Consider the following 26,958-nt stretch of genomic DNA (forward strand, 5'->3'; position numbering starts at 1 on the left):
CATAGGATGCTGGGGAAAAGGAAAGTAGGCTGAAGTGAACTAACCAGGAGAGTGGAAAGACAGAGAGAATTTAGTATAAGCCAGAGTGTGCTAGGCAGTTCCAGGTGCTCAAGTGTTTTCTGTCTGTAAGAGGGGTGCCCCTCATGCCCTTACACCATGCCCGTTGTGGGGTTTGGTGGCTGGATTTTGCATAACAGGCTGATAGGACCTGACCCAAGCCCTACAGAGGTGTTTTCTCTCTTTCCACTGTCTCTGAGATCCTCTTCCATCCCCAGAATGAAATAAAAGTGTGGTGGAATGCAGTTAGGAAAGCTGGGTACCTGAATTTCTGGCACAATGGGGCCTTTCTCTGCACAGGAGCTGGCGAAGGATGTCAGTGGGGATGGAGAGACGACAGGGTTGGGGCGGGCAAAATTGCTCAGGTCACAGCTGGGAATCTCATTCTCCTCATGTCTCATGATGATGGTTTCCATGACAAAGAAGCGATCCCATGGCAGCCAGAGGGTGTGCTCCTGTGTGATGAAAGGTGCCCGCTCGAACCGCAGGATGATGGAGATGCCGCCATTTGTCACCAAGTCAAAACTGTTTGGGAGGGGAAGGTTGAGAAGGGGTGGGGAGCAGAAAGAGCAGGAACCAGGATGAGAAAGAAAGAGACCAAGAAAGGAGAGAAAATTATACCAAAGGGTCTGAGCATTTCTTGAGGGAGGCTCTAATGCCTAAAGATTTGACTGCAGCTCCAAACAATGGCAGTGATTTTAGAAAGCAGGGTTTTTTCCCCCCATAAAATGATTCACATAGAGAATTTGCTGAAAGGAACCACTGCTGTGGAGAGTCATTTTCCAGGATACACAAGAGCTGACAGTGGTGCTGCTGGTACTTAGGGCCTTTCAACTGCGTCAGAGCTGAAGCCCAGGGAAAAGTCAGGGAACGAAGCAGAACAAGCCTTGATCTGGGTGTTAGGGCCTGGTCCTGGCTCTGCCTCCAACTACTGTGTGATCTTGGATAAGTCACTTAGCCTCTTTGATCCTCATTTTTTTCATCTGTAAAATGCAAAAGCTCAAATGGATTATTCTTAAGTCTCTAAGATTCTATGACTCCACAGCAATTTTAGCTCTAATTGTGATAGATTACTCAACAATGGCCTTTGCAATTACAAAATAGCTAAGCAGTTTAAAGATGGCTCAATTAGAATCACAGTATCTTACAAGTGAAAGGGGAACCAGAAGACTGAGTGCCAGCCTCCTAGTTGAGATGAGATCACTGTGACAGCGTCTGGAGAGCTCGCAGCCCAGCCTCTGTTCATTAGCCTCTGAGGATGCTGGGGAGGTCTGAGGAGAAACCTGCCTTCCTAGCCCTAGTTCTGTCATCAATGTCACACCAAATAGGTCTGCTCTATGATGGTCTTCAGGCCTTCCCTGATCCTAGATGACGCCCTGCTAAGCCCTTCTTTTTTCAGGCTTGTGGGGATTGTACAGGCAGAGTCTTCCTTGCCTCACCCCAGAATATCTTGTGTCCAAACAGGACCTAGCCAGAAACATACTGGCAGTTCTGTTTGGTGCTGGCATCTTAACTCCAATCACCTGCAGACAAACCTAGCAAGGCACTTTCCCATCCAAGCCTTGGCATGCACTTTTACTTTAGAACATCAAAGAAAACTGAGTTCCTCTCTATCTGTACACCCAATGTTTCTGACACTGTCCAGCCCCACCAGGAACCTGATTTGAGGGTTCTGCAGCCACATGTTTAGAAATCAGATGGACTCAGATTATAGACAATGGGAAAAGAGGGCCACATGTGAACCAAGGCACATCACTAATCCTGTAGGCTGGCTCTGCTGAAGTAAAAACAGGGCATAGCGTGGCTGCTACTTAAAGCCCCATCATGCAATAAGACATAAGACTAGGCCAGGCACGGTGGTTCACACCTGTAATTCCAGCACTTTGGGAGGCTGAGGAGGGTGGATCACCTGAGGTCAGGAGTTCGAGACCAGCCTGGTCAACATGATAAAACCCCGTCTCTACTAAAAACAAAAAAACTGGCCAGGAATGATGGTGGGCGCCTGTAATCTCAGCTACTTGGGAAGCTGAGGCAGGAGAATGGCTTGCACCTGGGAGGCAGAGGTTGCAGTGAGTTGAGATTGTACCACTGCACTCCAGCCTGGGTGACAGAGTGAAACCTGTCTCCAAAAAAAAAAAAAAAAAAAAAAAAAAAAAAAGATATTAGACTAGAATTTTGTGTCCTTTCCCTTCTTAAAACAGAAAGTTTAAATCAAGTAATAGGTGAACCACTGGAGAGGAATTTAATGGTCATCTGACCTAGTCCCCCTCCCATTTGATGCATCAGTTTCTTCTGTAGAACCACCATCAAAGGCCCATTCAGTTCCTACTTACACAATTCCAGAGATGAGGAGATTGCTATATCCACAGGAGGACTATTCTGTTTTAGTTTAGTTCTGACTGTTAGAACTTTTTTTTTTTTTTTTTTTTTTTTTTTAAACTGAGTATGAATCCCTCTCTTTCCAGCTTCATATTCACTGGGCCTGATTTCTATCTGCTGGGGTGACTTCAAACTAGTCTGTTCCTTCTATCACAACCTGGCTGTAGTAGGTATTTTCAAGGCCTGTCTTCATTGGCTTCTTTGGATGGAGAACTCCTAACTATCAAACTGCATAGCTCAAACTTCACCTCCTCCACACAGCCTTAGTCAGCCAGAATTCCGGCTTCCTCCTTGGGTTCCACTGCCCCACATGCATGGCATTGCACTGTGATTGCTTGTTGAGCTCTCTGGCCCAGGGACATCGAGTCCTCTGTCTTTTCAGAAACTAGCCCAGTGCTTGGTGGTTAAAAGTTGATGGAATAAATGCATGAGTGACAGCATCAACTGCTCCTGAACTGACATCTGCTAAACACCCTATGTCCCTTCTCACTTTGGCTGTTACTGCAGTTAAATCTAAGGTTCACCTGTGCAGTTGGTGTGGGAGACCTCAGTGCAGGGTCTGATTTTGACCCTGATAAATCCACCATGGGGAAATGGGCCCATTCCTGCAGCTTGCTCTTCTCTCCTCCAGAGACTGCAAGGATTCTGCATGGAACCATCCTGTCCTAGTGTCAAGTTCTGCTCTTGGTAGATGGCATCCCCAGATTTGGGGCTCCAAGCTCCACAGCCTGACTCCTCCACCCTTTGCAGGAGCTAGCACCCCTTTGCCTGTTCCGCATTCACTGAGGTGAAGTTGGGCCTGACCATCATTCAGTGATAGAGAAACACCTGGGGTGGGGTTTATTTTGAATCAAGAATTCAGGTTTTGGCTCTCTAGGAGAGTACCCGTGAATTTGGGGAAATACTCAAAGAACAATTTTTCTGTCATGGAACTGAATAGCATCTGTGCCTTGATAGAACATTTTTAACTGTCAAACAGAATTTCAGCCAGACTTATAAGCTCCCTTCATGAGAGGTTGTATATGAGGAGGGAGGAAAGACAAACATGAAAAGACATATTCCCAAGGCAGTGAGCAAGCAGAGGGCAGCTGGCCTTGCCAAGAGCAAGTAATGAGCTGGGGCTAGGCCCACTCCTCTGGAGGGGAAACCCTGCTTTGGATATGAATGTGAATGTGACCCCAAAGGGAAGGCGTGGGTGTCATATGAAGCCTAAACAGTGCAGGGCCATTCTGAACACTACTACTTGCTCCATGGCTGAATTATATCACCTTTCCAAGCCTCAGTTTTCTCATTTGTAAAAAGAAGCTGATGATCATAATCATTTGGCAGGATTATTGATTATACTGATGGGATAATAGATGGGAAAAGCACAGGGCCTCACACATTCCTTTGTCTTGGCCCCTACCTCTCCCCTCCCCTCCTCTCCTTTCCTTTCTTCCTTTCCCCCTGTCTCTTTCCTTTCCCCTTTTCTTCCTTCCTCTCTTTTCTCTTTCTTTCTGTTTTTTGAGACAGGGTTTCACTCTGTCACCCAGGCTGGAGAGCAGGAGTACAGTGGGGCAATCATGGCTCACTGAAGCCTTGACCTCCCTGGGCTCAAGCGATCCTCCCACCTCAGCCTCCTGGGTTGCTGGGACTACAGGTGCATGCCACCACACCCAGCTAATTTTTGTATATTTTTTTGATAGAGACATGGTTTTGCCAAGTTGCCTAGGCTGATCTTGAACACCCAGGCTGGTCTTGAACTCCTGTGCTCAAGTGATCCTTCCACCGTGGCCTCCCTAAGTGCTGAGATTACAGATGTGAGCCACTGTGCCTGGCCCCCAATTTTCAATTCAACGAACCTAATCTGTATCTCTTGCCTGTTATTCTTTTAGTTTGTCTTCATGGCCTCTATTTTCCTTTTTTTAAAATGATCTCGTTGGCTAACTTCTCTGCTACTGTTTTCTGTTTGTAAGCTCCTATAAAGGTGTGAAGTCTGGGATTTCAGCAAGTGTGTGTGTGTGTGTTTGTGCATGCATGCGCGCACGTGCGCGTGTGTGTAGGGGTGGGGGAGCTGAATGAGGGCAAGTATCATGGTGCCTTCCTGGAAAGCGAAGAATACAGGGTCCCTGGACTTTCAGTCCACTTGCCACACTGTTATTTCCAGACTATATCTCTTAGTCTTACGGTTTTTCCTAAGGCATGAGAGGTAAGAAAGAAGGTGAGTTAAGGAAGGGTGGGAGGGCAGTGATATCTGTTCACATATGACAGAGATTTTTGGATACTGAGAGAACAAGTGATAACAAGTGATAACTTTCCCATACATTAGGCTGAGTTGGGAAGAAAATTTAAGTCCCAAAATGCACTGGCAAGAATTGATCTGAAACTCAAGCTCTATTGCAGCAATTCTGGCTACTGTGATGTAATTTAGGAGGCTGATGCAGGAAACATGGCTGATATTTAGCTCCATGCTCTCAGTGGGCAGTAGAAATTGCAGAGGAAGCACAAACAGGAGGAATCGGGAGGTGTCAGAGTAAGCTTTCCCCAAAGGCCACTGAACTTATGCCAGACTTGGTGTGTTTTTTGAATCTACTCTAACCAACCACTACAGGGCATAAGGACTGATGATTTGCCATCTCACAGGAGTGACTGGCAAGTTTCATGGCAAAAAAAGGCAGTCCTGAAAGGCTTCTTTTGGATGAATGTTTCACAGCAGGTAATAATGTGGTCAGAATACCTGTTGCCTAGGAGGCTCACATCTGCCACTTTCATATAGCAGGCAGCATCCTTCATGCTGTAGCGGGTGTCTTCATGAGGGCCTTCCTGGGTTGGAAGGTGTACAGGGTAGGGAACAGTGGCCTGGCCTGGCCAGTTTATCCCTGGACTGGCCACTAACGTCTTCCAGCTGGGCCTCTTCCTTTTCACATGGAGTGAGAGGCAGGGAGGGGGCACCCCATGCCAAGCTTGCCAACCCCATCTAAGAGGCACACATGTCTACAAACAGATGAGCCTCTACTTCATTATCACCTCGGCCGGGACATGTTCACATCTGATATTGGATTAAAGAGGTGCTAAAATCAATCAAGCTGGAGCATAATTTCCAACACAGAGTGAAAATCAACCTTATGGGCCCACGCTTAGCCAGATGGACTGCCACCACCTGGTTTTATTAAAAATAGAGGACTTGTCATCACTGACAGCCTAAATATTCTACTTTCCTCCTTCTCTTTTCCTTTTCTCCAAAATATTCTCGTTGCCTATCCTGTCACATCACCTTCTTCAATAATCTGTAATTTTAACAAAAAGCTAATATTCATTGTATACTCATTATGTGCCAGACACTGCAAATACAGCAATGAATCGAAGTGTGGTAGGGAACTAAGATTTATTAAACACATACTGTGTGCCAGGTGCTTCCTCATCCACCATATCATCTAACCCTCAAAACCAATCTGTGAAATAAACAGCATTAGGACCATTTAACAGATGAAGCCAAGACACAGAGAGGCGAGGAGAGTTAGCCTAGGATGCACAGCAGGTGGGAGAGCTAGGGCCATTAAGGAAGCTTTACTTCATTCTGCTGATGGTTCCTGGAGGAATTCAAAGGTCAGAATTCTGTCATCACCCAAATGGCTTGCACAGATCTAGGCAGCTGCAGGATGGAAACCACACAACAGGAATGGCTGAGATTTCTCAAGCTGTCTGTTCTGTAGAAAGTGGTTCACATGACTGTTTTATATCATAAGTCATGGAACAGGATATGTATAAGGTACGCTCTCCTTACTCTGAGAACCAAATGAGAAGAAACTGCTAAATCTAGAGTCAAAGGGACACAGGCCAGAGTCAGGTACAAGGTCATACAATTAGTAAGTTGCAGAGCTGCGCATTTGAATTCAGGCCCTCTGAGTCCAAGACCCATCCTCTTTCCACATTATCAGTCCAGCAGCAGCTATATGGCCAGACCACAGAAGCAGGACCTTCACTGTTTCTGACTCATAGAAGGTCTCCTACCTGCCATCTTGCCTGCTGATTGTATATCCAAAGATAGGGTTATTGACAAAACTGATGTTCACACCAACCAGGGGGGTTCCATCTGATGTCATCACTTGGCCACGAATAACACAAGCATGCCTGTGGGAAGAGAAGAGAGCACAAACATGATATACCTTTCATGATCAGAGCCCTGGCTGGCAGGGAACCCCGAGAGGCCAGAAGACAGAAAATCAGTCACTGAGACACATCTTGTACCCAGTGGTTCATGGTACTCACTCAAGATACATAATAATCTTTAAAAAAAAAAGTCACCTCAATTTAGGGCATCGAAGTGTCCTTGAGATAATTACTATTGGGAGGTGATTCAATGTTCTCACTTGGAGATTATTTTCTGAGGATACTATATTATGCTGTAAGGAGATAAAGCTGATCGCAGAGGGCAATATCACCTAGTTCTGTGTGTGGATGTGTAGTTCAATGATCTGGGTTCAAATCCTGGCTCTGTCACGTCCTAGCTCTCTGAACTTCAGTAGGCATGTGCCAGTTCTTTGAGTCTTTGTTTTTTCATGCTGGTATAGGGTAAGCTCCACAAATGGCAATGGCTATTACAGCTACTAACAGTCTCCTTGGAAGTGAACATACAAACAAGTGAGCAGGATAGAAGGTACTTCCTTTCATCTGACATTCGAGATAGGAGGACAGATGTTAGCATGCTCTCGGAGTGAGTTTTGGAACCTGACACCTCTCCCAATATCCCTCCTCCCACTCTTACTCTATATTTTGCACAAGAAATTACCTGCTTTTCCCAAACTTGCCAGGCGAATGTTACTTAGTGCCTCTGTCTGTGCAATGTTCTTCCATCTGCCTAAAATGTCATTCCTGCACTCCTCTCCCAACATTCTCACCCTTAAAGACCCAACTATTAATGACACCTCTTCCTTGAAGCCTTTCTTGATACCTCTAATCAGAACCAGTTCCTCTCTCCCACAAAACCTGAGGCAGACACCTTGATACTTTACCAAAGCATACACGCTCCTCCCTTCCACTAGATCCTGAGCTCTTTGAGGGCAGCGTGAAGATTTCTTTCTTTCTCCTCACAGTGCCTGAACTATGTCGAACAAATCCTAGGTTGCCATTGAAAACACGATGGTTGAACAAATAAATGGGACAATTAGAGATCATCTAGATGGTGGCTTTTCAAATATTCAGAAACAGAAATGTTTGGGTAAATGACATTTTATAAGGACTCCAAAGCGGAAAACGAATGAAAAGATCTACCCTGGATGAAGTTGGGGTGGAGGCCTCCTCTCCCTTGGGGTGATTCTGAGGGCAACTCTGTGGAGTCTCCAAGTCTGGAGAAGTCAGTTAGAAGATCCCTAAGTTAGTGGAACTTTCTCATTGTATGGAAGAGGAAACCGGTTTCCAGAGAGGTTATATTGTGTGCCCAAAGCTCCACAGAGAGCAGGTGACAGAGGCAGGACTTGAACCTGGGCCTCACTACTCCGGGTCCAACTCTAACCAGTCACTTGCCACTGGCCATGGGTGGAATTGAAGGTACTGGCTGGTTCAACATCCTCAGGGATCCGCACACTGGGGAGAAAGCCCTCGCTGAAAGGCATCTGAGACAAAAACACAGGCGCTGTGCACCACATAACCTTCTCTATTCACCTCAGGTGAGAAGGCTTTTTCTTCTGGCCTAGGGAAGAGCTAGTGACGAGGCCCATGGGCGTTCATTAAAAAAAGATCTCAAATTCAGTCCCTGCCATATGAGGTACCCACACCTCTACCTTCCTAGAGTGATAAACTTTTCTCTGTTGGATGAGAAAAGCAATTAACACCAGGCTTGTAAAGCAGCTGGTCTCACTAGTGTCAGCTTGTCCTTTCTGAAGGCAAGAACAACTACCCACAATGCACCAGACTCCCCACCCCACCCCACCCTCCTCACCTCACTCCATACAATCTGGTTAATGCTAATTCAGTCAGTGGTTTCCTTCCGAGGCCCTTGGTCTAAATGCAATTACACGGCAAACAAGTTAAGCGGGTGAGGCTCAGCAAAGACTTTCAATTCTGCTCTGAAGGCCTTCCAATGTATTTATGTGAAATTATCTCTCCACTAATGGGGAAGATTTATTCCACCGATTGTATTCAGCTGGTTCTGAGAGATGTTTTCTTTAATGGAGGACAATTGAATTTCGTATTGCTGGAACTCTGTCCCTTCCAGAGAATTACTAACAGATCTCATCTCCTGATGCTGGCCACCATCCAGCCTTCTCCAGACATACGTGCCTCTGGATTCTGCCTGGACAGTAACCAGCCCTGGGGGGATGGCTTCCTTTCTGGGGCTGTCCTGGCTGCTGCCCCTCACACACATGCAGGCCAGCCTCCTCTGACTGATCTCTCTTTGGGGATTTCCTGATAATTGGGAAACATTGAATCGGCACCATTTGGCTACCATGTAGCCTCCAACTCAGCAAGCCAGAGCAGATGCAAGTTCAACCCGGGCTCCCGTGGATTGCTTTTGGATTCTGGGGAAGATTAGGTTGACTCCCTGGACACTGATAGGCCATAGAGGCCTCTTGCCAACACAGGCATTTGGCTCAGGAATTAAGTCCTGGAGAAAAACACTTCCATCCCCGTTCTGTTTTCATGATTTTCAGTTGTCAGGAAAGCCCGGATTAATATAAAGCCTTCCCTGGAACAAAGGAGATGGGAAGTCAGCTCGGCGGGGGCCTCCGAATTGTGTCTTGTGCCACATGCATTTGTCCTGGGAGGTTTCAAAAGATGCGAGTGCTGGGCTTCCCGATGCTTGCTTTCTGCATCCATTTATTTAATGGATACTATCAGTGGTGTGCTGGCAAGTGTTTAATGACCGACTTTCAAAAAAAAAAAAAAAAGAAACAAAGAAAAAGAAAAGAAAACCAGCTTCAACTGTAGCATTTGCTCATTTCTGTGGTGTAAGTACTCTCATTCTGGCTGTTTTCAAGCTACCAAAGAGATGCCACTGAACAGAGGTGGCAAGAGACACACAGGAGGATGCCATTATGCGGTACTGCCACCGTGGAGATGCGATGGTCCTGAGTAACTCAAGGGCAAACGTAACATCAAACACGGCAAAATAATTAGGAAGTAATAAGTTTTGAGTATTTATTACCTTTGCTTTTAACATACCTTATTTAATTTTATATCATTTAATTTTTAATAATGGCTGTGTTTAACAACCAGCTTGCCAAATTTCTGAACATTTAATAATCAGTTCTTGTGAACTGGTTCAAGTTGGCTTCTGCATACCACTGGAACACTGACCCTACACTGAGGGTTGGGCACTCGCTCAGTGGTGGAGATGTGGCTAAGAAATAATTGCTGCTTTGAGTGTAGAATTCTGTAATGGAAGACTGCCTTAGTGAAAAACCATTAATGTGAGAGCAAATCACTGCCACCGACTTGGCTTTCCAGCTAGCTCATATGATCCTCCATTACCAGTCCTCTATTTGACATGATTTGCTTCCTCATGGTCACTGTCTTTGTGTAATGGAGTTTTGGGCTGTTATTTTCTACTCATCCTTAAGAGTCTCATCTAAACTGTCACCACCTCAGTAAGGTTGTCATCAACTTTTCCTGACACAATGAATCACCCCCTCCTTTGGGCTTTTATACACCTTATAAGTATCTCTCTAATATTTGATGGTCATATTATATCATTTGCATTTGTATAGCCATCTCACATGTTTACGTGTGAGCCACAGGAGGGCTGGACCACATCTCCAGAGAGGGTAAGCACGGGATGCTGCTCTCAGAGTGTTTGTGAAGTGAAAAACAATCAAGTAACTGGAAGAGAGAAAAAGACTTGCTCAAGGTCATCCAGAAAGGAATTCACTTGGCTGAGCTGACACTAAAGCTAGGTCTTCTTACTTCTGAGGCCTCACTCTTACTACTGTGTTATGTACCTGCAGTCACTAAAATTCCTTTAATTTCATGAAAAATCAGGCACCTACTGTGAGTCAGGCTCTGTGTTAGGTGCTAAGTTCCAGAAATGTATGAATTACGGTCTCCACTTACTTGCTAGAGCTCACAAAAGCCAACATGAAATGCCCCCGTGTAGTTGTCTCTGACACCAGTGAGTCAACACATGGGTTTGGCATATGTCAGGCAGCTGGGATATAAAACAAGCAATTAGGCTACGTGAACTCTGCCAGGAGGGAGCGCCACTGCCAAGCCAAGGGTGGTGTCAGACATACTGGCATGAGTCCAACCACACACTCAGGGCCTGACTGAGGTGCCCTTGCTGACGCCAACAGGGGAGAAGATCTGCCTGACTGCTTCTTGAGGAGAGTGACAAGGTTTGGGATCAACAGAAGAATCTGCTGGAGACACAAAACCGCTCCAAAACAAAATCAAGCAAATAAAAAGCCAACCTCAACTGTTGCTCAGGGAAAAACGGTAGGGCTGTGGTGGCGAGAGCACTGGGCTGGGAGTCATAGTTCCCAGTTCTGACTCTGGGAACTAACTGTATGATTTTGGAGTCATTTGACCTCTCCGAACCTCCCTTCTCTCATCTGTCAAATGCAGGCTGAAGTTTTTCCCAACTGGTATAAAATAGAATTCAACATACGTTTAAGAATTTATAACTGTTAATCTCGCACTACCCAATCCAGCTAAAGCAGCCCTACTACACATGGCGTCAGAATCTTAATGGAGCTCATGCAATACTTATACTTATCGCTAAATTGTTCCCTCTATCTGGAAACTTCCACCTCTCCTAGAGCATTCACCAAGCAGTAAACACCACTCCTGCTCCTTCCGGGCTACTCCTCATGAGCTCTGAGTGCTGTTGCTCTGCCAGGACAATCTTTTGCCCAGCAGAACATGAGCTCCTTGAAGACAAGGACCAACCACATGTCTCTCACTGCTATATTCCCAGCATTGATCATGGTTGATGGCCATTTCTGAGTGGGGAAAAGAAAACCTCCTCCAAAACAGGTGTTTGCTCTGGAATTTGAATGCACGGCACAGAGTAAGTTCTTGATAAATTATTTACACAATGAATAAAGAGCTTATGTGCTTCTGTTACTTAAGGTGAGGACGATGTTAGAGAACTTTGAGCTACTTGACCTTGACAGGGATATGGTTAGAGAACCCAGGGCTGGAAGAGTTGTGCCCTTTCAAGCGGCCGGCCCACACTCTCCTTCAAAGTTTGGGTACCTTCCCCTGGAAGACTCACTTGCCTCAGCCTAGCCCTGACCCTTTGATTCTATACCCTCCTCATCTGTACCACCTGTGGTCTGGAAAACTTTGAAAAAGAATGCCAGAAACAAAGATAGATTGATTAGTCAATGTATATTATACAAGCAGATAAAGGAAGGCAAAGGGAGAAAAACTGTAGCTTTTATTATTGTTTGTGTGTGTGTGTGTGTTATTTTGTTATTAAGTGAAAGCAGCTACTTTGATATTTAGGAGACTGGAATATCATTTGGGATCTAGGTGGCAAATGATAACTCTAGCCTTTCTCTCCTTTAAAGTATTTGCTAGTCTATAACATTATCGATTATGTAAATCACTCCTTTGCATTGTGTATTTTAAACAGATTTATTTGCCTGACTTGTATAAATCCTTAAACTGTTTCCTGCTAACTTCTGCTGATTGAATGGGGATCTTTCCAGCATCTACTGCAATTTATCTGAAGTCTTGTAAGAACATTACCTGGGCCCGAATGAGAAGCCTCACTTCACAGCCTGTGACATTACTACCACTGAAGGTGTTTCCAGTCATAGCCTGACATTGTCCTCTCTGCAGCTCCCAAGACCGTCTTTCCAGCCCAGCCACCAGGCTGATCTGCAGCTCTGTCTTCCTAGTTTTCCATCTGATGCTCTGCCTCAGTTTCTTTAACCAGCTTTTCCAGCCCAACATCTTCTGCCTATATACGTATTCTTGGGAAACCCCTGATTATGAAACATTCGAGTCAGAAGAGCCCTTCCTGATCACCTCTTTCAAACTTCTTTTGGTAAAGATGAGAAAATAAAGTTCAGACAGGGAACGACTTGCCCGTTCTTGCAGAGTTGCGGGGGAGCCAGGACTGATTCAAATGCAGGATTCGCCATGAGAACTTGGGAGAGCCAGTCCACCTCTCAGGGTACTCACAGTCTGACCGACAGGTACCTAACTATTTGAGAATCCCAACTTGACTTAGCTGCCTCACAATTCAGAGTTCACATGATTAGAGCTGGGTTCTGGAACCATTTTTGATTGTATGCCCTTTCTGCAAACATTTTTGAGCAGGCTCCTTCAATGTATTTGCATTCATTTATAAATTGCACACATGTGCTACCATCGCTGGTTCACCCTGGGAAGGGGAATATCCATTTGGTGCAAGGTTTGATGAGTATTCATATTTCAAATAGCCTTCTTGATAATTTTGACTCTTTTAGTGAACTCTGTTAAGATTGTTGATCATTTTGAAACTCTTAGTTAACTTTTTGTTCAATCTTATGAAAATAATCATGTTTAACCTCATAGCGAGATTGAGGAAAGTATTTAATATTAGGAGTAGAAGTATCAGCTCTGCCATTTTTTTTTGTTTGCTTGTACTTGCACTATTAGTATTATCTTCCATTTGTATTTACTTTGCAGGAAACCTTTAAAGCCACTTTACCATTTTATGAGTAAGTTTGGTTAACACTAGATTTTATACAGATACACAGACATGCGCACAAACAATTATGATATAATATACTATGACATCATAATACACAATAAACACAGTAATACACAATAAACCAGTGTGGGTTCACTGTCCGTCTTTCTTTCTTTTCTTGTTTTCTTTTCTTTTTTTATTTTTTTGAGACAGAGTCTCACTCTGTCACCCAGGCTGGAGTACAGTGGCATGAGCTCAGCTCACTGGAACCTCCACCTCCTGGGTTCAAGTGATTCTTGTACCTCAGCCTCCTGAGTAGCTGGGATTAAAGGTGTGCACCACCATGGCCCAGCTAATTTTTTGTATTTTTAGTAGAGACAGGGTTTTGCCATGTTGGCCAGGCTGGTTTTGAACTCCTGGCCTCAAGTGACCCACCTGCCTTGGCCTCTCAAAGTGGTGGGATTACAGGCATGAGCCACTGTACCCACCCCACTGTCCCTCTTTCTGTGGAGTAGATCTTGATCTCCCTCAGAATGCCTCATGTACTGGTCTAGACATGTAACCAAGTAACACAGGGACCAAAGGAACAAATCGGTGAGAATCCAACATTCTACAGAAATAAACCAGTCTTGCTTTCTTATTTCTTAAGATAAAAGAAACACTGTATAGATAGAGCCCCTAAAATTTTCTTCCTGTTCTCATGGCCCACCTTCGGTATCCACCTTGGGACTCCGAGAGAGTGTATGCGGTGATTTTTTTTGGATACAAAATAAACTTGAATATGCTGTTTATTATTATACCCCAAAGCCAACTTCTCACTGTGCTTCAATCTTTATAACTTATTTCAAAGCTTATCCTATATTTACCATGTTTATTTTCCAATAGCCCCAAACCAATAAAACTTGATCTAGTCCTTTTTTAAATTTTTTTGAGACATGGTCTTGCTTTGTCACCCTGGCTGGAGTGCAGTGGCATGATCTTGGTTCACTGCAACCTCTACCTCCAGGGTTCAAGAGATTCTCCTGCCTCAGCCTCCCCAGTAGCTGGGATTATAGGCTCCATAGGCTCCTTCAGATTGACAGGAGGGAGGAGTTTACCTTTTAAATTACAGGGGTCTTCTGAGTGACTGAGTCCACGTTCCTCATGTATAGGTGTGGTCAGTGATGTCTGAAGGTGAGGCAGAGCTTCCCTTCCATCACTCCTTGAGGATGGGGTACCACCAGCTCTGCCATGGTGCCATGACACCACCTGGGGTGGTAACAGCAAGATGGCCCAGCAACTACTAGTGTCTTCAGGGACCTGAGGTTGTGCTTCCTGCAGAGCCCAGAAACCACTGTTCTGTGGCCTGCTAGCTAAGTACGGCTGTTGAGCTCCTTCAGACACCAAGGGAGCGTGAGCTCCCAGGCTGCAGAATCAATCTCTCAAGCCCGTGGGTAGTCTGGCTGCTCAATGCTCATGCTTCAGGCTGAGTCCTCTCCCACAAGAATCTTCTAGAATATTTTCTGCTGGCTGATAAATGTGTACACAAGAACAGAGCCCTTGACTTGTCCACCATACTATGCTTCTGGGGAACTGAGCCCATCAACTATGGTGAGGGAGAAGCAGGACTGAGAGGGTCTGGCCAGCAGGGAGCAAGGCCCTTGTCCCAGGTAAGTGGGTTGGTCATGTCTGGGGACATGGCTCAGAAATACCATCATTGTACCTGGGGACATGGGATTTGTGGTGCATGTTTAGATAGGCTGCTTTCTGTGCTGTGTGGCCAGAAGCTTGTTTCTAAGAAGACGTTTCAGGTGATGGTTTGTGCTGTTAGAAGAATACAAGGCAGCTCTGCTAAAATGTGACTCCAGCCACAGTCTCTCAGCAGACAAGTTCTTTCCATGACCATGTGTCTTGCCTTCTGTCAGGGCACAGGGCAGGTCCTGCTTCACCAGGAAAGGGGAAACTAGAATGAACCAGGATCAGACTCACTTCATGGGGAAGGGGCTGATACCAGGCAGAAACGCAGCTAAGGGACTCTGCACAAAGTCCAGCTCAACAGGCTAGAGCTGAGGTGTACAGCAATACACAGCTGGCCTGTAATGGAAATAATAATTCAAAGGATGAGGGAAGAAGGGCTGTAGCGGCATCATGAAAGGGCTCCCAGAGGCATCTGGATGGGGACATCCATGTGTCACTCGGTTATCATGCCCAGGTAGAGCAGGGATGGAGCTCCAGACCCAGATGTGGCAGGGATGGGAGCCTGTCCAAAGAGGGCAAGCTTTGAGTCCTTTGGTGCCAGGGCACCAGGATGCTTAAGTCAGACACAGAAAGTGAGGCCAGGATTCAGGGACAAGGCAGAAAGCCATTTGGCACAGCTGGCAAGTCATGGCAGACAACAGTAGCAAGGATGTGAGTTGAGCAGCTGGGGCTGCTCTAAGCCCTTCTTCTCAGATTGGGATTGGTCCTAGAGGCCTGCAGGGTTAGATTCACAGGGTGGACTCACATGGCCCCCACTGTGGTGGGAGGAGGAGACCCAGGCAGGGGAGGCATGAGGGGCTGGATCTCTCCCCTCTAGCAAAATACACACAGAGGCTGCATCCCTCCCTGTCAAGCCCCTGATTGTGGGATTTGCTTGGAGCAAACTCTTAATGCCTCTGAGATCTAATTGGAGGGCCAGTTAGACTACCTGCAGGGGTACCTGCAACACCTGATCCTATATTCTCTATTGAGGGCAACATTAGTAATGTGAAGCATGGCTCTATAAATATTTTAACTTCTTATTGCTTAAAATTTCTCAGCGTTGGATAAAAATACAGAAAGTCTTTGATTTACAAAGAGCAGAATTACAGTTTACAGTTTGAGATATACGAACCTTCACTTGGGACTCCAGGTTCTCTGGGACTCAGGTTTGGCTACTAACTTGCTGAGCCAGGGGCTCTCTCTGGCCTTGGAGTTTCCTCTTCCAGCACAGAGGGCTGATGGTCTGGAAGGTCCATTCATCCCTGCCATCCTAAGGTGCTAGGATATTTGCCCCAATTACACAACTACACTGATGCTTCAGGCTAAGATTCTCATTTTTCTCCCAGTTCTCAATAGTGACACTAAAACCTGTATGTATACTAATGCTATAGCTAATGCTAATATTAACATCACTGCTATTTAGTGACGGGGTCACTAACACTTAATGAATGCTTACTGCCCTAACACCTAAGTGTTCTATGTGTGCTAATTTAATCCCCACAAAATCCCCATGAGATGTGGATTATTATTTTCACAGTGTACAGGAGGGAAGTGAGGCACAGAAAGATTAAGAGACTTCTCTAAGGTCATACAGCTAGCAAATAGTGAGGCTGAGATTCCAACCTCTGAGGTCAGTGCTCCAGCACAAAGCCTTATTGCACATGGGTTTTTTATGATGTAGCAGAATATTGGAGAGAAATTCAGGGCCGGGGGGGTGCTAGGGTTGTAGTGGCACCACACTGTATGGATTTCTGAACTGAAGATGCTGAGCTGGGAACATAAAGGACTCAGTGGAGAAGAAGAGAGGCTCAGTACATGGGCTCTAGAGCCACCTGGGCTTGGCTTCCAATGTTGGCTCTGCTATTACAAGCCCTATGACCATGGCCCAGATTACTTAACTTCTCAGTAGCTCAGTTTTCATTGCTTAAAACAAGGGTAATAAAGTCCCTATATCATATGGTCTGCCCGGAGACTTAAAGGTGTTACTACCTATAAAACATTCCAAATAGAATATCCTTGGTAAATGTTAGATGTTAGTACTGAACGCGTGCTATAAGCCAGCCATTGGGCTTCTGGGTATTTTATCTCATTTAATCTTCCAAACAACCTGGCAGGGTAGAATTAGTGACCCCACATCACAGGGGAGGAAGTTGAGTCTCACCAGCACAAGGTCACATGCTCTCACTTTCCCCAGGACTTGAATCCAGGCTCTCTCCCTCTAACCCAGAGTCGTTCCCACTGCACCACAGCATCCTCTGCTAATGCTTTCTGTGATGGACAACTAGGAATAAGCTCAAGCTACAAAGCAAACAGAGATCGTAATTCGTTTTTGAAATCAATAAAGGGATGATCAAGTGGCAGAGGAGGAGTTGTTAGCTGCTCATCAGGATGATGTGAGAACTCGTTGTCTGCATCCTGAATTGAATCACCTAGTTGCTTTATCATCATAAACATTCATTTCAGTGCGGGGAGGGATTTTTAAAAAACCAACATGAATAATATATAATGGCTGACATTTTGGAGGAAGCAGGATCTTTGCCTTCTTCCATCTTCCATCAGGTTATTTATCATTGTCTTTCTTTTCTTTTTTTCTTTTTTTTAAACTGATGGGGTACCCTGTCAGTTCAGCTTGTTCTGAAAACGCAGGAGTATAATTCAATAATAAATTCGCTCAGAGGCCAGCTGTCAGGAAGTTGGTGTTTATTTGAAGTCCATTAGATGATCTCTGCTGCTCGGCCTCTTGAGGGCTTCCTGAGGGCTAAGACCTGGGTGGAGGTGGGGGGTGGGGGGCAAATGCTCTTCTGAAACCCCTGTGCCATGGACGCTTGCATATGGCTCTAGGTTCACAGTGCGCAGATAAAAAACTATACTGCATACATGGTCATTTCTCTTTTCCATCATTTTTCACTCTTGAAAACTCTTGCTTTTAAAATTCCTGGAAGCTTTGTGCCTTTATATAGGGTCTGAAAGGAATTCAAAGACTTAGGTGGAATCAAGGTTATTTCACTCCTGTTTAGAGCCAGTTTTAGGTCCTGATTGAGATGAAATGCTCGAACTTGGTTAGTGAACGGGTGAGGGTCACATCTTTCTCAGTTCCTGCCCCTAACCCACTTTTCTGGCCTGATATTTCCCTCTGTTCTTCTTTCTCCCACATGCGCCCTTTGCTTACCATGCTTATATACCACAGATTTCCTAAGCCCATCTTGATTTCAAATGTCAGAGCATGTCTTCTGACCTTTGATGTGGAAAATAGTGTCATCATAATTATCCTCCAGCCACATTAAAATTCTCTGCATTCTCTGATTGTCCTGGAAAGTTATGCTGTTGCTCACACTGGTTCTGCAGTATAGAATGCTTTCTACAATCCTGTTCAACTGAAACCCACAGTAAGCAATACAGCCTATCCAGTAGTTCATGCATACACATACACATGTAACTGAAATAAGTTTCATGAAATACATATTCTTTTTACAGTGATGCACTGATATTTTCTATTTCATTCTATTTCATTTCAGTTAAATTTACTTCTTTTTTTGAAAATAATAGTTTCGACCTGCTGAATTGATTTCATGAGGCACTAATGGGTTGTTATGACCTGCAATTTGATAAATGATGCTCTAATGGCCAACTCTCCTTACTGAAATTTTTGTCTCATGCTGAAGGCCATCTCCTGCCATAAGTCTTCATTCGTTCATTTGTTTTCAACAGCAAACAATTACTACTGCGTACTCTAAGCCCGCCCTGTGTTACATGCTGGAGAAGCAAAGCTGTAGAAGAGGCAGCTTTCATGGTGTAGGCTCAGGGGACAGATGTGCAGTGGGAGTGATGGTCTTGCCTTTGAGCTCTCAGAGCACTTTTGTCTCTAATTCTCTTCAGGCACTCAGCAGGGACTGGCTAATTCATTGATTTATTCTGTCACTCACTGTGGTTCACTCTGTGCCAATTCCTTTGGGTTCAATGACACACAAGGCATGGGATCCACGAAGACCCCCACAGTAATGGGGTGAGATATCCTCTCCTCCCACACCTAGTGCAGAGTAGGTGCTGGGCAATAGTCACCAAATGAAGCTTGTGTGTGTAAGAGTGTGTGTGTGTGTGTGTGTCTGTGTGTGTGTGTCTGTGTTTTGAGACAGAGTCTGGCTCTGTCACCCAGAGTGGAGTGCAATGGCATGATCTCTGCTCTCTGCAACCTCTGCCTCCTGGGTTCAAGTGATTCTCCCACCTCAGCTTCTTGAGTAACAGGGACCACAGGCGTGCACCACCACGCCTGGCTAAATTTTCATATTTTTCATAGAGATGGGGTTTTGCCACGTTGCCCAGGCTGGTCTTGAACTTCTGAACTCAAGCGATCTATCTGCCTCGACCTCCTAAAATGCTGGGATTTCTAAAGGCGTGAGCCAGCACGCTCAGGCAGCTTGTGTGTTTTGCTCTGCTCTGTCCCTTGCTGAGCCTGCCCAGTCTCTCCTCATAGGCTCTGATAGGATACGAGTCTCAGGTATCCTATAGGATTCTATCATATCTCTATAGCATATGATTCTCTGCCTCCTTTGGGGTAAATTCTTTGGTAATCCATCCTTCCTTTTGCTAAAGTCCCCCTGACTTCTTGAGTCTTTTCTCTTGGGGCTCAGTGTTTCCTGTCAGCTGAGTCTTGTAGCTCCCTGTCCACACCCATCTATTGCCTGATGGAGCCAACAACCTATTAGAATTAGGGGAACCCAGCAAGATTTGCCATCACATGATTTCTCAGACAAATTCCCTTCCTCAAATAATGATTCAACAATCTAAACCTGCCTCCCCTCTGGGTGGTTGTAATATCGTGTCCTAAAACCTATTCTGAACCCATATTTGAATAACCTGGGGGTGGTTCATCAGCACCTCTTCCTATAACTTGCTAACCTGTCCAGCATCTGCAACCTATAACTATTCACTGAGGGGATATCTGACCCACATCCAGCCCTTTCAGTCAGAGGAGTCCTCCCCAAGAGCACAGATGCACCCAACAATGGGAAACAGTTCTGGCTCAAGTGTTTGCCCAGGAGATGTCTCATGTTGCCCTCCGTTTCCCAGCTCTCTGATTCCAAGCCCCACGTGTGTATCCTGGCCTCTTTGTATGGACAGTGCAGTTGGAGATCCTGCAGACCTCAGAGCTCCTCCTCTCCTAAGTGTCAACAGTGGACCCCCTTCACTGCATTCTCCCCATGACTCCATGGGAGGGACAACTGTTCCACTAGGCAGATGGGACCCGGGCATCCAGGCCAGGAGAGAATGGTGGTATTCAATCCACTTAAGCTGGTGACAGTGGTTCCCATGCCTACTCTGTCCCCTCCTACTTTAGGTCATGTCTGTCATTCTCCATCCAGCTTTGTCACTTTCTGTGGGTTTGAGGACAGCAGTTTGGCAGGATGTCAAATAGAGCTACTGTACTCATTCAACTTGCATTAAATGCCTGCTCTGGACCCAACACTGTGCTGGGCCCTGGGGACACAGATGAACCAGACAGGGCCCCTCAGGGAGGCCTTCATCACTCCAGGAGATAGGGTCTGGCCTCTGAGGAAGTGAGTCTTGGGGAGAGCCCTGGGTGCTAGAGACTGGCTTGCTTGCTTTCACACCCAAGGTGGGCCAGTTGGCTCTAAGCCCTGTCCTTGAATTCTTCTCTCTCCTCTGGTGTCGGCAGCTGAGGTCCCAGTGTGCCTCATACTTGAGGCTCCCTGAGCCTGATCCAGCTGGGAATCTGCAGAGAGAAGGACCTCCACTCTGAGGCCTGCCTTTCCTTGCTGGTCTCAGAAATGCTGTTGGGTTCTGGGTGACAGCCTGATTCCTGGAGGCTGTTAAATGAAATCTCGAACTACACAAATTGTGGCATAGCACATGGGGTGCAGGAGAATGTGGGGTTTTGTTGGTTGGACACAGGCCTAATTGTCATACACAGGCACCAAGTCAGGTCTGCCTCCCCATCAGAAATTCCACTCTCTGGAGAAACGCCACTGGGCTCCACTCTAATAAGGATCCCAACTGACAGCCGGCTGGCAAGAATGCCACCTTTTCGCTTCCTCAACAGCCCAAACCTGCCTCCTCTCTGGGTGGTTGCTGGACCTGGAGGGCAGGTTCCTCTCAAGTTTTACTTCCAATTAAGGAAGTGGATTTGGAAACTCTTTTTAATTAACATCATCATCACCGCCATGTAATTAGCAAGCAAGTTTTTGTGTGGCAAGTACTAGGTTGAGACTTTATGTACTTTTTGTCCCCATTTAATTCTCACAGCAATCCCAAGATACATAGACATTAACACCCTAATCTTACAGATGAGCAAGTTGGAGCTCAGATAAGTGAACAATTTAGGAATTTTCCTAAGGTTACAAAACTAGAAAGTGGATGCAACAGCCTTTTAATCTTGGTCTGTCGGATTCCAAGGCTTGTGCTATTTTCACTATGCCATGCAGCTGCTACAAAAGCCACCATTTACTGATCACCTAATATGTACTAAGCCCCGGGCCAGGTGCTTTATTTTAGTTTATCCTTTCAACAGCTTTCATGAAAGAGTTACCATTATTGCCAATTTATAACTAGAGCCACCGACACAAAGGTTAAATCGTTTCCCTGAGGTCACACACAGCTAGTGGGAGGTAAAGCCAGGATTGTAACTCTGGGCACTTGCTATTATACCACACTCCGTCATATGAGAGGAAAGAAAGCAACTACTTAAACTGGGTAGCTGATTTCACTTTACCCCAACTGTGCAAATAAGCACTGTCCTACTGGTCTAGACCAAGGTAATCGAATACCAAGTAGGCAGTCTAATGAGAAAAGCATCTGCTGCCTCCTGTGTCTACATTTCTAGTCACTTGGGCATATTTTACACAAGAATCTGTTTAGGGGTCCTTCCTGAGAGCTGTTTCTTCTGAATCTAGACCAGTGAAGAGCTGGTACATAATGATTCTGGCAAATGTTAGGTAAAAGGAATTTTTACAGTAACTTTTTTTTTAAGAGACAGTAACATTTTTGGAAGCTTCTATTATCTATTCATTTGAAGAGCAAATATTATATCCCTGGCCCTGGCCAAAGTATTGCAGGTTTGGAGAGATGAATGGTCTGTTTTCAAAGCGTATATAACCAGCTGAAGGTAACAGATATATAAACAATGATCTGCCAGTTGAGTTCTTCTGCTTCTGTGACTAATCTGTAATGTGATTTTTAGCAGGTGATTTAGCCTCTCCGGATTCTGAATCCTCAGTATAAAATTAGGTGTAATAGATAATATGTCCATCCTTCCTCCCTCCCTCAGTCCTTCCATTTCCTTATTCTTCAAGATAATTTATATGTATATGTTTTCAGCAACTACTAAGTGCTAAAATGTGTAAGATGAAGTGTTTCCCTGGAGGACTCAGTTTAGAAGGGGTGACAGACATTTACATGATGCACTCTATTAAGCTACTTGTCCAGAGCTGTGCATGTAGAGTGGCAGAGCCAGGATCTGAAGCCCAAGGTGGCCTCTCTCCGAGGCCTGTATCTTCCCTACTGCTGAGGGGTCCGTTTCCCCCAGCACAGGCGTCTCAAACTCCATACTTGGCTGGCTTCTTGAGGCCAGTCAGACCTGCTGGAGCAACAATACTGAGACCTGTGTGCAGGTCCCACAGTGACTCATGGCGCTTAAGCAGCAGGCTCAGGAAGTGACCAGGAGGACATACAGGGGACGTGCCCCTGCTGGCATTGATCAGGCTGGCATGGCAAGGGCATCCAGTAAGCAGAACAACCATAGGCAACCAACAAGCCATGGCCCTAATTGGATCCCATAATGGGCCCCGTAAAGAATGACTGAGCAAGTGACATTTTCCTTGGTAGGAATATTAGTTATATCTCTAGTGGATTAAAAAAACTCGCACTGTGGGAAGGCCTACAAGCATACATACAAAATCACACAACTGAAGAAAATAGCAGGAAGCTTCCTCCCCAGGGACAGCAGCAGCATTTCTAGCCAAGATAAATGAATAGGTGTTCTCCTCACTCCAGCTCTGCCACTTGACCAGCCTTGTGAATTTGGGAAAGCTACTTAACTTCTCAGCTTCTCAGTATTCTGGGGGTAAGGTGGAGGGTTTGGACCATCGAGTAGCTCCATCTCTAGAAAGGTGGAGGTTTGAATGCTGCCACACCCTTGCTGGGCTTCCTCCATCTCACCTTTCTCATCTCGTCACGGCTCCTTGCAAGGATGGGCTGGGTTGGTGGAAAGTGCAGAGGCTCTTTCCTGAGTCTGACAGACCTGCATGTCTGCATCCCGCTCCATCGTGGTCCAGCAGTGAGGCCTTCTCTTTGGCTTCCCTTGTCACACTCTGGGGATGACAGCAGCTGCCTCACAGGGAGGCTCCCCATGGCTGCTTCTTCAGTCCCTGTTCTTTCCTCATTACGCATTCCCCTTGAGCAAGGTTTTTTTTTTTTTTTTTTTTTTTCTCCCTGAGATGAGGTCTTGCTCTGTCACCCAGCCTGGAGTGCAGTGGCACAGTCTTGGCTCCCTGCAGCCTCAACCTTCTGGGCTCAAATGATCCTCCCACCTCAGCCTCCTAAGTAGCTGGGAATATAGGTACCTGCCACCACGCCCAACTAATTTTTTTTGTAGAGATGGGGTTTTGCCGTGTTGACCAGGCTGGTCTTGAACTCCTGGGCTCAAGTGATCTGCCTGCCTGAGCCTCCCAAGGTGTTGGGATTATAGGCATGAGCCACCGCGCCCGGCCTCCTTGAGCAACCTTTTGTGTGCTCACGGTTTCAACTGCTTGTTCATTGATGCCTCACAAATCAAGAACTCTAGGCCCTAACCTCTGCATGAGCTCCAGAAATACTTACTAACTGCAGATAGACATTTATTCTTGGGTGGCCTACTGCGGTGTGTCCCTTTATCACCTTGCTCCCACCCTGCTCCTGCTCTCTGCTCCTCAGCCTGGTGAAAGTACCACCATCTACCCAGGCATCCAAGTGGGAGACTCCTCTCTGCAGCATCCCGCAGACACAATCAGTTACCAAGTCCTGCTGATTTCCCCTTTAAACAGAGCTTGAAAATGTCCCTTACCCCTCCCACCCCCATCACTACCCCATTGTTCCCTCAGGACAGGGACCCTCTGGCACAGAAAAATGAACATACAGGGTGCACAGTGACTGCTAAATTAACCATGCTGACTTTTAGAGATAGTTCTGCACATATGAGGCACCACTACATTGGAAGACATTCAAAAGAAATGATCATAAATCCCTGCTCTTGGATATGTTGTACTGGTTCACTGCCCTGATCTAGGGTGCAGAGATTAGAGAGCTATTTTGTGTCTCTGGGTCTTTGCATGAGCTCTTCCTTCTCCCTGGCACACTCTCTCCCTTCCTTGCCTAGTTAACCATTTCTCCTCTTTAAGACTTGATTCTAAAGCCCTGGCCTCCCTCCTACCCAGGAGTACATCCTCTGTGCTCCAGAGTGCCCTGGGGACAAAGTTCTGGCCGAATCACACTGTAACTGTCCCTTTTTTTTTGTTTTCCTAGTGGACTGGGAGTGACCAATAAGCAGGAACTGTGTTCTGCTCATCTCTGCAATCCCAGCAAAGGACCTGACAGACCTCAGTAAAAAACTGTCCAACGGATGACACAACTGAAAACAGGAAGACTGTATGGGCATGTGGCCTGGGATGGCAGCAGATGCACCCACCCCTGCCTAGCAAAGTCTTCTGGATGTCTGCTTTGAGGGTGAGCAGCATCAATGCCTTTCAGCTCATCTGGAGACCACAGGATCAGTAAGAGCTGATTGCAAAGCGGGTATTGATCCAAGATTCCCCTTGGACCTTTGGTTTCTCACTCTCTTCATCTGTCACCCAGTGGGAGCAACAAAACTTTGCTCATAAAAATTCCAAACTCTTGGATAGTAGTTTTATATCTGCCTTCCCTGACATTCCATCAGGAACCATGGATGCTGTCACTCTCCGGGCTTCCTCCCACCCCCATTCATCCAAAAGAGGCTCTGGAGTGATTCAGTTCTCACTTAGAGAGCCCTGGCTGGAGCTGGGGCCCTCGGACTCACCCTCCATCAAAGGGGTTCTCCCCGGGGATGATGTGCGTGCTGTCCCTGCCCACGAGGAACTTGATGCGGTCATAGAAGGAGTGTAGGTTCTGCTGTGACACAGGGACCTGTGTCTCCTGGATGATGTCCAGAGGGTCAGGGGAGCCCAGGCACAGTGGGTTGACATGACACAGGGGCTGGAGGCAGCAGTCAGGGTCCATGCAGTCCACCAGGCCATCTGCAGGAGTGACAGAGCATGTGGTTTATATTGCTATGTTCAATCAGCCATGTTTATCCAGAATGCCTTAATTCATTTCTTCTCTATTTTTCACTCATTCAAAAAACTTTATTAAATGCTGATATAAGCCAAAGTCTCTGCTGGGCACCAAAGAGATGCAAGTGACTCAGATGTGGTCCTAGCTCACTAGTCTAGAAGGAGAGAGAGACAGTAAGTGTACAGTGTCTGTACTGTATGTTTTTCCTTCCATCGAGATAGAAGGGATTGTATGTATGAAGACCCAGAAGTGAGATAACACATGAACATTTGTGATGCTGTATTCAAATGCTGATGGCCGGAAGGTGAGTGGAAGAGCACCAGGTGAGGCTGCTGAGGTTGACAGGGGCATACCAGGCTGGGCCTTGCAGGCCAGGTTAGGGAGTTTGAATTTCACCCTCAGGACAATGGGAACCACTGAAGGATTTTAAGCAGGAGGTGACTTCATCTGGTGCGCACTGCTGAAAGCGGAGGGGACCTCAGTGGAAGCTGGGAGCCAGACAGGAGAGGGCATCACTGAGGTTGCACAGGTGGAAAATAAAGGTTGCTTAGACTGCAGTAGCAACAGTGGCAATTAAGAGAAGTAGATGGTATTGAGAGACATTTAGGAGGTAAAACTGTAAGCCTTGGTGACTGCCTGGCTTTGGGAGTGAAGGCGCAGCAATTCTCAGCATCTCTCCCAGCCGCAGTGTAAGTGTGTGGCCTGCGGCTGAGTCCTCGGCCCTCTGGAGGCCTGCTCTGCTTTCTGGGAGAGGAGGCTGCAGGGATATTTGTGCTTTTCGAGTTTGTTGGATGATTTCAGATGCCTGACAGAGTTCCCATTGGCAGGGAATTCTTTTTACCACATGGATGGACTTCTTCAGGACTGGAAATTGTATTACAGCTCTACTATCTTCCCAACGTACAAAGAAAGTCCACCAGATCACAGATTTTTGGCCTCATTATATCAAAGTACTTTTACAGGCACCTTATATTAACAGACTAGCTCAAAACAGACAACAAAGAGATCAGCAGATAGTGCCCAAAGTGGGGGACAGGAAAAGCCCAGGGTCATAGTCTGTGTGCTTTGTCGGCAGACAACAGTCTAACGACATGTATTCCTGCCTGGGTTCAAATTCGGGCTCTGCTGCATCTCAGCTGTGTGACTCTGGCAAACTCCCCCACCACTGTGGGAGCACACAGATACGTTCTGTGTTCCAGCACTTAGTGGAGGTGCTTAAAACATAACTGTTATACAAATAAACAAATGCGAATTGAATGAATTTACCAGTGAAGCAGGGGTTGTGACAAATGCCAGTCCATAAAAGCCAGAAAACTGTGACTTCATCCCATTCAAGTAAGCAGTGTGCTATGGAAGGAGGACCATGATGTTCAGAGACTAAAGTTCAAGACCGAGTATGGCCCCTGAGAATGACCCTGGACAAGTTCCTGTACTTAGTCTCTCTGAGCCCCATCTCTTCAATAATGTGGGAGTAACAGTGACATACCTACCTCTCTAGTTTTCTTCATGGAGTTAACAATACAGAAGCTGCCCACCAAAGTATTGCAAATGCATTGGCTAGACTCGGTGTCCCCGATCCTCCTTGCTAGTGGTGTGGCCTCAGGTAAGCTACTTGATTGCCCTAAAACCTAGTTTTTTCCTTAATAAATTAGTAACAAAAAGCCTTTCTGTTTCTCTCCCATATCTGCACAGTGCTGAAAAGCTTATGGTCTCCTTGAAGGCAGATAGTGATAAAAAGAGTATGGATTCCAGAGATAGACTGTCTGGGGGTCAAATCCTGGCACTGAAACTTACTAGTGTGTGACTTTGGGCAAGTTACTTAAACTCTTCGGCCTCAGTTTCCCATATCTCTTAAAGGAGGATAATAAGAGTGAGTGTCATACAAGTATTTGTTATATAGGTAA

The 26,958-nt window shown here is 45.9% G+C and overlaps 1 protein-coding gene across 1 annotated transcript in view; it reads right to left on the reverse strand.

The window, feature by feature from the left end:
- Positions 1-26,958, reverse strand: part of TENM4 (teneurin transmembrane protein 4) — a 3,098,737-nt gene that overhangs the window by 73,175 nt on the left and 2,998,604 nt on the right. Inside the window, exons 23-25 of the mRNA XM_050757454.1 lie at positions 24,801-25,017; positions 6,427-6,546; positions 321-582 (exon numbers count right to left, since the gene is read on the reverse strand). Of these exons, the coding sequence (XP_050613411.1) occupies positions 321-582; positions 6,427-6,546; positions 24,801-25,017 (599 nt within the window). The remainder of the gene's footprint in view (positions 1-320; positions 583-6,426; positions 6,547-24,800; positions 25,018-26,958) is intronic.

Source organism: Macaca thibetana, chromosome 14 (assembly GCF_024542745.1).
Source record: "Macaca thibetana thibetana isolate TM-01 chromosome 14, ASM2454274v1, whole genome shotgun sequence".
Classification (NCBI taxonomy): Eukaryota; Metazoa; Chordata; class Mammalia; order Primates; family Cercopithecidae; genus Macaca; species Macaca thibetana.